Source organism: Garra rufa, chromosome 7 (assembly GCF_049309525.1).
Source record: "Garra rufa chromosome 7, GarRuf1.0, whole genome shotgun sequence".
Classification (NCBI taxonomy): Eukaryota; Metazoa; Chordata; class Actinopteri; order Cypriniformes; family Cyprinidae; genus Garra; species Garra rufa.
Genome location: NC_133367.1, coordinates 25176772 through 25189630, shown reverse-complemented (window position 1 = coordinate 25189630; position 12859 = coordinate 25176772). Strand labels below are relative to the sequence as shown.

The following is a 12859-nucleotide window of genomic DNA, read 5'->3' as shown; positions in this document are numbered from 1 at the left end:
TACATCTATTAAGAGTTTATTTCGACCACATGTCATTTTTCCTAAAGCTTTTTAATTTTAATAAACTACTGTAGTGTATTTGCTTAGCTGTGGCTTCCTACAGCCAGTCTGTCTGGTCAGGCCACTTTATAAATGAACCTGTCCTAAACCACTTTTCCTTTGTGTCCTTCCCCAGATCCATTCTCGCCGATAAAACCTCTCGCAATCTGTTTTTCTTCCTGTGTCTGAATCTGTCGTTCGCCTTCGTGGAGCTGCTGTATGGCATATGGAGTAACAGGTAACAGTAGGGGGCCAAACACAAGAATATGCCACGTATGTCTAAATGTGGGATGAGCTCGTGTGTGTGCTTTTGTTTTGGGCCTTAACTTCTTTTGGCAGTGATTTGATTTGGGTTTCTCACTATGGTCTGTTATCGTAGTCGTACTTGAAGTTGAGATTGAGGGCTGATCAAAGTTCAGCAAATGCAGGATGCGTCGCAAAACCTGTTGAGGTGGCTGTCTACACAGCATTTTTGAGGTTGAGGAGGTTGTAGGTGTGTTTGAATGGTCACACACGCCTCCGATGGCTGAAAATGCATTTTGGATAAGCAGCGCTTGCTTGGTTTTCAGAAATGACTGTTGTATTTTATATATAACCCTTGTGGGGAAAAACCGGCTGATGACAGGAAGTGGTATTAACTGTTTGTATGCCATTGTGTGTTAACAACTATAAGTCTTCCAGTTTGTGCATCGCACTATGTGCTTACTCACAGAGGCTGTAATATTTTTGGTTTAGGTTTGATGAATAGATCTCTATCGTTTATGTCCATATCTGATGTTTATCAAGCTGCATGCACTGACAGTAATTTGTAGTGTGACAGTGACCAGAAGTTTTTTTTAGTTTATGTGATTTAGGTGACATTGTAGCTGTGCTTGCAACATAGTTGAGCATTTCAGCATTATGCAAATGACACAATCCCACAGTTTTATTTTGTAATTATTGTTGTTATTATTTATTATAATATTTTATATTAATATAATTGTGCAAAACGATGACACAATCCCATGAATGCTAAATGGGAGTGCAGACAGTAAAGTATTATTTTTATTATTAGTATTATTAGTATTATTAAATCAATAATAGTACCAGTAGTCATAATATTATGGTAATATATAGCAGTATAAATTGTTATTTTTATTTATTTATATATTTGTTTGTTTATTATTAAGAAATCCATAATATTTGTTTATTCATTTGTTTATTTATTTGTTAATAAATCAATAATTGCACCAGTAGTAATAATATAATAGTAATATATAATAGTATACATTAGGGGTGGGCGATATGACCTAAAATTAATATCACGGTATTTTTCATCTTTTGAACGGTGCCGGTATAATATCACGGTATTACTTTTTTTGGTACATTTTCGGAGAAGTAGCCTGTCCTGTCCATTTAGTATGTGAATAAAGTTAATCTTTTCATAATATAATAAGTATATGGTAGGTATCCTTATCAAAAAGAGACATGGGAGAGTATTATGCATTCTCAACATATTTATTTTGCAAAAAACCTAAAGATCTTACTTAACAGTGTACAACAAAACAAAAATTATTTTTTTAAATTTAATTTCTGCAATATTTAAAACCTTTAAATAACTGGGGGAAATCAACCCATGGCAACAGTTTAAAAGTAGACCAATTCTGTGGGGAAAAACGCGGACTTGGCAACCCTGCATCCAACATGAGCTGCTGGAGTTAATGTCTTTGCACACGTGAGTACGAAATTTTCGTCCGACATTTTTGCACGTTAAAAAAAAATACAGGTTATGTTAATCGAGTTTACACACTGCCTCTGAAACTTTCATCCGTCATAAAAAAAATTTGGATCATGTTTGATGTTCAGCATTTTCACATCCATAATAAGCATTTTGATAAGGATGGCGAATATGAGAAAACTAAAAAAAAAAACACATACGAAAATCGGACTCAGTGTACAATGACCTTTAGATTTGAACGATCACGGGTCGAAAGTAAAGAGAGATGACAAAAATAGACTGGAGGATTTGCTGCAATCTTGTATTCACTGACAAATATCTATTATAAGATGTGCTGCTCCCTTTACAAAATCGAAAGTAAACGTAAACAGGCCGGTCGCGTTCGCCTCGCGCCTGCTCAATTTGTGATCCGCTGTGTAAATCCTTTGGCCGGCCGACCGGGAAAAGTCCCGGTCGTCCCGATTGCCACTCCGCCCCTGGTATAGGCTACAGGGCCGACCTTTCTTCACGATGTTTCACCAGCCGTTTAATGGCCACTCCCCTTTTACCTACCACCTGCAAAGCTGATACGAATATGTTTTACTTTTTTATTTACAACAAGATATATAGTATAAGGACAGGTATTCAGACCACAACTGAACGTTTGAAGAAAATTTAATGTTTTAAATATACCGGTATTGACGGTATTAGAAAATCCATGTCGTGGCGCTATCTCACACCGGTGATGACTATGACACCGGTGTACCGCCCACCCCTAGTATACATTATTATTATTGTTATTATTAAATCAATAATAGTACTAGTAGTCATAATATTATGGTAATATATAGCAGTATACATTATTTTTATTCATTTATATATTTGTTTGTTTATTATTAATAAATCAATAATATTATTTATTTATTGTTTATTTATTTAATAATAAATCAATAATAGTACCAGTAACCATAATATAATATTCTACATTTGTATTATTATTATTATTGTTATTATTATTATTAAATCAATAATAATACCAGTAGTCATAATGTAATAGTTTGTATGTATTTGTGTATTTATTTATTTATCAATCAATGATGGTACCAGTAGTAATAATATAATAGCAATATATAATGGTATAAATTATTATTATTATTATTATTAAATCAATAATGTTACCAGTAGTAATAATATTATGTAATATATAGCAGTATACATTATTTTTTATTTATTTATATATTTGTTTGTTTATTATTAATAAATCAATAATATTATTTATTTGTTTATTTATTTAATACTAAATCAATAATAGTACCAGTAGCTATAATATAAAAGTATACATTTGTTTTATTATTATTATTATTATTATTATTATTATTAATATTAAATCAATAATAATACCAGTAGTCATAATATCATAGTTTGTATGTATGTGTTTATTTATTTATTAATCAATCAATAATGGTACCAGTAGTAATTATATAATAGTATACATTATTATTATTATTATTATTAAATCAATAATAGTACTAGTAGTCATAATATTATAGTTTTTTATTTATTTATTTATTTATTTATTTATTTATCTATCTATCAATAATGGTACCAGTAGTAATAATATAATAGTATACATTATTATTATTATTATTATTATTATTATTATTATTATTCAATCAATAATAGTACCAGTAGTCATAATATTATTGTAATATATAGCATACACATTATTATATATACATTATTTTTTATTTATTTATATATTTGTTTGTTATTAATAAATTAATAATATTTTATTTATTTGTTTATTTATTTAATAATAAACCAATAGTAGTGCCAGTAGTCATAATATTGTAGTAATATGTATTTTTTGTATTTCATTTATTTATTTATGTATTATTAAATCAATAATACCAGTAGTCATAATATAATAGTAATATATATATTAGTTTTTGCTTATTTATTTATTTATTTATTAAATCAATAATAGTACCAATAGTAATAATATAATAGCATACATTTTTTATTAATTATTATTTTTATTAAACCAATAATAATACTGGTAGTAGTGTACATTTAATTTATTTATTAAACCAATACCAGTGTCAGTATAATAGTAATTTATAGTAGTGTACATTTTATGTATTTATATATATTAAATCAATAATAGTACCAGTAGTAGTAATATGATAGTATACATTATTTATTTATTTATTATTAAAACAATAATAGTGCCAGTAGTAGTGTTTTATTTATTTATTATATCTGTATTATTATTATTAATAAACCAATAATAGTACCAGTAGTAATAATGAAATAGTAATATATATTATATAGTAGTGTATTTTTTATTTATTTCTACTCATTTATTTATAAATTAATATTGATGTTGTTTTTGTTTATATTTTATTGTAAATACTGATATTATGTAGTTGATATATTATCTAAATTGCACAACCCAACAACGATTATTATTAATTTATTATTGTTGTTGTTTATGATTATTTAATACACTTTTTTTGTTTTAATAATTAGTAGTAGTAGTAGTTTGAGTACAAAATATTTATATTACATTACATACACAATTTGTCTGTTAAATCATTTTTAAATATAAATGCATTTGTGAAAGAGTATAACTGAGTTATTATATTCTTGTTTTTATAAATTAATAAATCTTTACTGTTATGTTATTTTATTTTGCTTAGTTTGACCCACTTGAACCTTCCTTCTCTGTCTACACAAATGGACCTTTCGAACTGTTTTATTTTTGTCTCCAAGTGAAAGAGTGAATAATGTCTAACAAAAGGCCCTATGCAAAATGACTCTGACCTCAATATGGGGTGGGATGTATTTCTCAGATTTCGTGATAATTTAACACCTCCCTTTTTGTGTTGCTTTGATTCTCAGTTTAGGTTTGATATCGGATTCCTTTCACATGTTCTTTGACTGCACCGCTCTCCTGGCAGGCCTTGCAGCATCGGTCATTTCACGGTGGAGGTCCAATGACTCCTTCTCATATGGGTGAGAGAACAATACAATCTAACTTAGTTTAAAAACAGCTTTCGTGGGTAGAGTACCAATGACACAAGTTTCCTAAAAATGATGCATTCACTTCTGCCTAAGTGGTGTTGACAGGAAACTGCAAGTCTTTGGTTTCATCACTGAGTTGTTATGCAAGTCCATTTGATTTTTTGTAGGTATGTGAGAGCAGAAGTGCTGGCAGGATTCGTGAATGGCCTTTTCCTAATCTTTACCGCCTTCTTTATCTTCTCAGAAGGTGTAGAGGTATGTACTAGTGTAAGATTACAGTTGATTTACTTGTCAAGTGACATACTAGTGCACTAATATCTTTTCTTTTGTTGAATGATGGCATCTTGTCTTGTCACCAGAGGGCGCTAGAACCCCCTGATGTGCACCATGATCGCTTGCTCCCGGTGTCTATAGCAGGGCTGCTGGTCAATCTTGTAGGAATATTCGTTTTTCAACATGGAGGACATGGACATTCACATGGCGGTGAAGGTACGTATCTCACATAGAATAAGCATCTATCCATGTTTTTCATTAAAAACATTCCCTCTGTTGAGTTTCAATAGTATTGTGGTTTATGTGATTTTTTTTTAAATGCTCATTTTAATACCCAGCAGGTAAAAAACATCTGACAATTTTGTAGATAAATAAATAAATAAATAAAATAAATAAATAAAAATAAAGTATATAATTACATTAGTTAAAAAATATAAATTATTTAAATTATATTATACATTTTATAAAAATGTTTTATATAAATAAATAAAACAACCTCTATATACAATATAATCATAGTTTTTGATATTAATAAACTGTGTGTGTAGATTTAAAATAATAGCTATTTTATATTGCTTCACATACAATACTATTTAAAAATGTTTTGAATCACAAATGTTTTGACAAATATAAAAATATATATTTTGTTACATTTTATATATAGTTTTTTTACTATAGGTCTAATATTAAAAATAAATATTTAGCCCATTGTTATTTTTATCTTGCTATTTTTTTAACACTGTAATAAAATATTATAGCTTTGTGTGTGTGTAATAACAACAACAATATATATATATATAGCTATTCTGTTTTATATAAATGTTTATATGATTACTTAAAGAAAAGAAATATATACACACACACACACAAATATATATATATATATATATATATATACATACACAACAATTTGTTATAAATTTTATAAAAATGTGTATGTAAATATTAGATATGCTATATATATTCTTTAAATCGTGTCTATATACAAATGTATTTTTATTAATAAATAAATAAGTAAACTTTAAGTACATCGTTTTTTATTTTAATAAGCTATAGTATAGTCTTTCTGGATTCAGTTTTTTTTTTTTAATTTTAATGGTTAAATTAAATTTTATTAATCGAATTTGAAATGAAAAGTTTAACAAAACATTTTTAAGGCCCTATGATTTTCTGTTTTCCAATAGCTTACTAGATTTTATAGTAATGGTTTTATTAAATAGTAATAATCAATAGCATCTCCGAATAACTTATTTTATTTAAAAAAAATATATATATATATTCTAAGTATCATCATTGCGTTCAGTAATATATTCCTGTCACAGTTTCCTTAAGTTAAACCAAACTTTTATTTTGACTGGTTGCTTTGAAGACCCTTGATCTACTTTTGATGTATTCATACAAAATTTGGCGAATTCCTTAACATTCCGCATTATACAGTAAATTCCATTTTTGACCTGATTCCGTGATTCGGTCCGTGTTTTCTGCATAACAGAATCATAGAGCCCTATATTTACAATAGTCAACATTTGAAATGGATCAAAACCTTTCATCAAAGTTGTCCTAAAACCAAAACAAAAACCATTCTTGTCTTTGATCCACTTCAAATGTTGACAACTATATATATATATTGTTATTGTATTGTATAGTTGTCAACATTTGAAGTGGATCAAAGACAAGAATGGTTTAGTCAAGCCCAAAATTATTCATACCCCTGGCAAATTCTGACTTAGTTACTTTTATTCAACCAGCAAGTATTTTTTTTAAAACCAGAAATGACACAGGCTTTTCCCAAAAGATAATAAGATGATGTACATGAGGCATCATTGTGGAAAAAAATATTTCTCAGCTTTTATTTACATTTGAACAAAAAGTGGCATGTCCAAAATTATTCATACCCTTCTCAATAATCAACAGAAAAGCCTTTATTGGCTATTATAGCAATCAAACGCTTCCTATAATTGCTGACCAGCTGTTTGCATGTCTCCACTGGTATTTTTGCCCATTCATCTTTAGCAATGAGCTCCAACTCTTTCAGGTTGGAGGGTCTCCTTGCCGTCACCCTGATCTTTAGCTCCCTCCACAGATTCTCAATTGGAGTTAAGTCAGGACTCTGGCTGGGCCACTGCAAAACGTTAATGTTTTGTCTGCTAACCATTTCTTCACCACTTTTGCTGTGTGTTTTGGGTCGTTGTCATGCTGAAATGTCCACTGGTGCCCAAGGCCAAGTTTCTCTGCAGACTGCCTGATGTTGTTGTTGAGAATTTTGATGTATTTCTCCTTTTTCATGGTGCCGTTGACTGTGATTAGGTTCCCTGGTCCCCTGGCTGAACCCCCCCCCCCCCCCCCCCAAAAAAAAAAAACATTAGGTTCCCACCACCATGTTTGACAGTGGGGATGGTGTTCTTAGGGTTGAAGGCTTCTCCTTTTTTACGCCAAATGAAGGCTACATCATTGTGACCAAACAATTAAATTTTTGTTTCATCTGACCATAAAACAGAAGACCAGAAGTCTTCTTCTTTGTCAAGATGAGCATTTGCAAAGGCCAAGTGGGCTTTTGTGTGCCTTATCTGGAGAAGTGGTGTCCTCCTTGGTCTACGTCCGTGGAACCCAGCGGTGTGCAGTGTCCGTTGAACTTTCTGCCTTGAGATGTTGCCACCAGCAGAGCCCAGATTCATCAGGATGGCCTTGGTGGTGAACCTTGGATTCGTTTGTACCTCTCTCACTATCCTCCTGGCCAGCACAGGTTTCACTTTTGGCTTCCGACCACGTCCTCTGAGATTTTTCACAGTGCGGAACGTCTTGTATTTTTTAATAATACTTTGCACTGTAGCCACTGGAACTTCAAAACATTTAGATATGGTCTTATAGCCCTTTCCTGACTTGTGAGCAGCCACAATGCGCAGCCGCAGGGCCTCAGTGAGCTCCTTTGTCTTAGCCATGACTGTCCACAAACCAACAGCAGAGAGCTTCTGTTTTTCACCTGTTGAGTTGATTAAAACAGCTGTTCCCAATGAATCAGGGTAATTAGGATGCTTTAGAAAAGCTTTGACTATTTGGAATGGTATAGAACTTTGGATTTTCCCATTGACTGTGACAGTTTGCAAAGGGTATGAATAATTTTGGACATGCCACTTTTTGTTCAAATGTAAATAAAAGCTGAGAAATATTTTTTTCCACAATGATGCCTCTTATACATCGTCTTACATCGCCTGTGTCATTTCCGGTCAAAAAAAAAACTTGCTGGTTGAATAAAAGTAACTTTAAGTCAGAATTTGCCAGGGGTATGAATAATTTCGGGCTTGACTGTATATGTATCTATGTATGTATGTATATGAATAAACATTATTGATATTTGCTGATATAAGGTGCAAAGTTTGTTTATAGATGTGTCCTCTTATTTTAAAGGTCACGGCCACAGTCATTCTCTATTTAACGGCAGTGCCGGACACGGACACAGTCATGAGTCCAAACACGGACACGATCACGGCCATTCACACGGAGATCACGGACATTCACATGGAGGACACGGACATTCACACGAAGATCCACACTGCCACGGTCAGACCTCAAGCTGCTTCATTGATTCGAGTGCAGCTTCTCTTATGACTCAGTACCATTATAATGCATCAGATGTGTTATTTGGTCCTCATGCTGTGTGAAAATTGCAGAAGCTGTTTTGACCATAATGGTGTCTGGTATAGCGTGATTCACTTCTAATCTGTCTGTGTCCTCAGATGACCACTTCCACACGCCGGGAAAAGGCGCCAGCAAACAGATATTACAAGGTATGGCTTTTTTGCTAGTTTGTTCTCCTCCAGATGGCGCTAGAGATCTCAAAATACTTGCCTTGCTTTTACACAGGCACCGATATGAAAATATTTACAATCACATCTATCAGATCTAGACAGCTTTTTCCTCTTTTATAGGTGGGCAATATTTTGAATTCTTAGTAGATGAGGTCCTGTAGTCATAACGCCTAAAAAAATATAATTTCCTTCATTTAACCACTTTAAATGAGTGCTCAGATGAGAGAGGATGATGGACTTTTATGTGCAACCAAGTGACACCTCTGACCATCCCAACCTCTAACCTTTGACTCGGGCTAACTGGGTTAACACTGACACCAGAGCAAACGCGGTACGCTGTCGCTTTAAATCCTTTTGTCCGAGCTTGTGTGGGAAAGAGCAGAGCAGAGAAAGTAGTTTGTCCCCTTCACCCTGGCACACAGAGAGAGAGAATGGATCCTTTGGGAGGCCTGCTCAGGGGAGAAAGAACGGGGCACGGAGGGGAGGACCGTGTAGAGAGGGGGGAGGGGAGGAGAGGAGGTGACAGTGCAAAAGGTTACGCTGCCTCCATCCCAGCCGAGGGACCTCTTCTCCACTCCCCATGATGAATTGAAAGTAGATTGTACCAGCCTCTTGTCCTGAGGAGTTTCATGTCTTACTTTGGCTATGTTTGTTATGGTCACTTTAAAAATATTTTAATTAATAGTATTATATTTCAAAAAATAGATTAGTATCATTGATATTTTTAATTGCTATTATTGGAATAATAAAATAGTGATTATTGTTATTTTATAATTTATAATTAATATTTTATATTTATTATCTTTATTTTTTTTACAAAATATAATCAAATGTTTTACTATTGTTATTGTATGATTGTATTCATTGTCTTAAATGAGATTTTTTTTTAAAAACAATTATTTGTGGGAAAGCGATACAAAGATAGGTTAATATAATTATTGCTACTAGTATCAAACATCATATATAGTATAGAATATAAATATTTTCATATTTGTCATTTTTATTTTTATAGTAAATTTTATTATTTTTATTTTTATTTTACAAAAACAGATTATTAGGTTATTTGTGGAAAAGTAATGCAAAAATATATTAATATAATTATTAGTAGTATTAGTAGTTGCAGCAGTAATGAAACCTTTTAATATTTATTATTTTAATATTTTATAATCATTTATTATTTTTTGCAAAAACAGATTAATGGTGGATGATTTGTGGAAAAGTGAATTAATAATATAATTGTTATTAGTAGTATTAATGAGAGTAATATATATTTTTAATAAAATATAAATATTTTGGATTTATATATTTAATATTTTATTATAATTATTATTATTTTACAAAAACAGATTATGCATAGATTATTTATGAACAACTGTTACAAAATAGATTCATAATTATAATAATACATTTTTTAATTTTAATTATTCATTATAATTTAATTATTATTAGTAATAGTATTAATGAGAGGCAGGTGTTTTCATATTTATTATTTTAATGTTTTATTACAATGTGTTATTATTTAATAAAATATACATTTTCGTATTTATCAATTTAATATTTTATTATAATGAATTTATTATTATTACTATTGTCATTATTTTACAAAAACAATTAGTAGATTGTGAAAAGTGGACAAAAATAGATTAATAATATAATTATTGTTAGTATTAATGAAAGGAAGATATTTTTATATTTATCATTTTTATATTTTTAATGAAATGGTTTTTAAATTTTATAATACATTTAATGTTGTTTTTATTCATTTATTTTTTGTTTTTACAAAAATAATTATTAGTAGATTATTTGTGGTAAAGTGATGCAAAAATAGATTAATAATATACTTATTAGTATTAATAAAAGGAAGATATTTTTAATAAAAATATTTTCATATTTATTATTTTATTGTAATAAAATAAAAATGTCATTTATAATTTTTATATTTTATAATAAATGTTTTAATTGACTTATTTTTTTGTTTTTACAAAAAACACAATTATTAGTAGATTGTTTGTGGAAAAGTGGTACAAAAATAGATTAATATAATTATTAGTAGTAGTATTAATGAAAAGAAGATATTTTTAGTAAAATAAAAATATTTTCATATTTATCGTTTTAATATTTTATAATCTATTATTATTATTAATGGACAAAAAACAGACTATTTGTTCATATATGTCCATATTTATCATTTTAAATATTTTATAATAATTTATTCTTATTATAATTATACAAAATGTCTATTTTATTTTAATTCTGTTACTGATAGACTGTTGTTTTGTTATGATGTAGATTGTAGCCGTTGTTTTTAAGGACACGAAGAGCTTCAGCATTCCTGTTATTTCTTTTTCTAGTATTTGTTTTGACCACATTTGGACGGGGTCTTCACATATTAGGGAGTTTGCTCCATTACTGCGGTCGTGCTTTCTGCAAAACTGAAAGCGACCGCAAATATGTCATCTCATTCTGAGGGAAGGAAAGGACTTAGTGGAGCGTCTCATAGCGTGCCGTCACACCGCAGTCCACAGCTATTCTCCAGTGTCCATCAGGACAGACAGTACGGGAAATGTTGACTGACTCACTCATGTTGGTTTTAACATAGTAGCTTATGCTGTGATATATTCTGGAAATGCAGTCCTGCAGGTTGACTGTTTGGTTGGAGGATGTGCTCGTATGACCAGTGTGTGGAATGACATCATCAGTTTGAGGGTTACCGCGAGAGACCGTATCCAAGACAGCGGGTTCGTTCCGTCCGCAGTAGTCATGTTTAAACATGAGTGCTAGCAAATGTTGTATCCTCATCCCAGACGCAATATTAACTCAATGTTGGTGCTTCTTTAAGTCAAACCACGACCTTTTATGTAGACCAAAACCTTAGTTGCTGTAAACTACCTACACAAGCTGCTGAAAAACTGTTTAGCTCGTAAGAGACCAATTTAGAAAAACTCTAGACATTAACTTTTGCATCATTATTTTTATTTATTTGTTTACTTTGCTCACAATTGTTTTAATTAATTGTAGTATTAATATAAAATTTTATAAAAATAGATTACTAGTAGATTAGTTATTTATTTCTGAAAAAAGTGATACAAAAAGAAATTAATAATACAATTATTATGAATAGTAGTGTTAATGAAACAAATATATTTTTAATGAAATATACATTTGTTAATATTTTGTCATTTATTATTATTATGCAAAAATGTCATTTAAATTTTTAGTTATACAGTTGTTATTATTTTTTTTTAAACTCGATTCACAATTTATTTAATTAATTGTAATATTGTTTTATAAATATTAATGGTTTTTGTGTATATTAATATGTGATATCTATTTATCCTATATCTTAATATAAATATGCTGAATTTATTTAATATACGTAATATATTAATATCCTTATTGAATATAATTAATATTAAAATGAACATAAATGTGACCGTTTAGACTTATTTTACATTTCATAAATATTGATGTATTAGTTTTAATATTAATGTTAAGTATTTTTTTACTCAACTCAGTTGTTTTTAATAGTTTTATGTTAGCAAGTTGCTAAGTTAAAAGTGCACAAATTTTTGGTAAAAGTTCATTTTCAATTTGAAGTTTTATTTTTTATTATAATAATATAACATTTTATAAATATAAATGTTTTCTGAGTATATTAATATTGAGAGATATATTTATCCTATATTTTACCTTTTTTAAAAATAATATATTTAATATACACAATATATAATATATTAAGAATACTTAAGTATGTTTTTATAAATATTATATTTTTTGAGTATATCAATATTAAGATATGTGTTTATCCTATATTTGATCCTTTTTTTGTCTCAATAGAAATATACTTTATATATGTAATATACATAATGTATAAATATATGTATTAAATATAATTTATAGTTTTTTTAATTGTAAATTAAAATTTTTTTTATTCATAATATTAATATAACGTTTGATAAATATTTGTTTTATGAGTATATTATTATTATTATTGAGATATATATTTATCCTATATACC

General features: G+C 29.4%; 1 protein-coding gene across 1 annotated transcript in view; it reads left to right on the top strand.

Annotated features, from left to right (window-relative positions):
- Nucleotides 1-12859, top strand: part of slc30a7 (solute carrier family 30 member 7) — a 32441-nt gene that overhangs the window by 463 nt on the left and 19119 nt on the right. The window contains exons 2-7 of the mRNA XM_073844270.1: nucleotides 176-277; nucleotides 4640-4753; nucleotides 4930-5017; nucleotides 5122-5251; nucleotides 8441-8593; nucleotides 8770-8820. Coding sequence (XP_073700371.1) covers nucleotides 176-277; nucleotides 4640-4753; nucleotides 4930-5017; nucleotides 5122-5251; nucleotides 8441-8593; nucleotides 8770-8820 — 638 coding nt within the window. The remainder of the gene's footprint in view (nucleotides 1-175; nucleotides 278-4639; nucleotides 4754-4929; nucleotides 5018-5121; nucleotides 5252-8440; nucleotides 8594-8769; nucleotides 8821-12859) is intronic.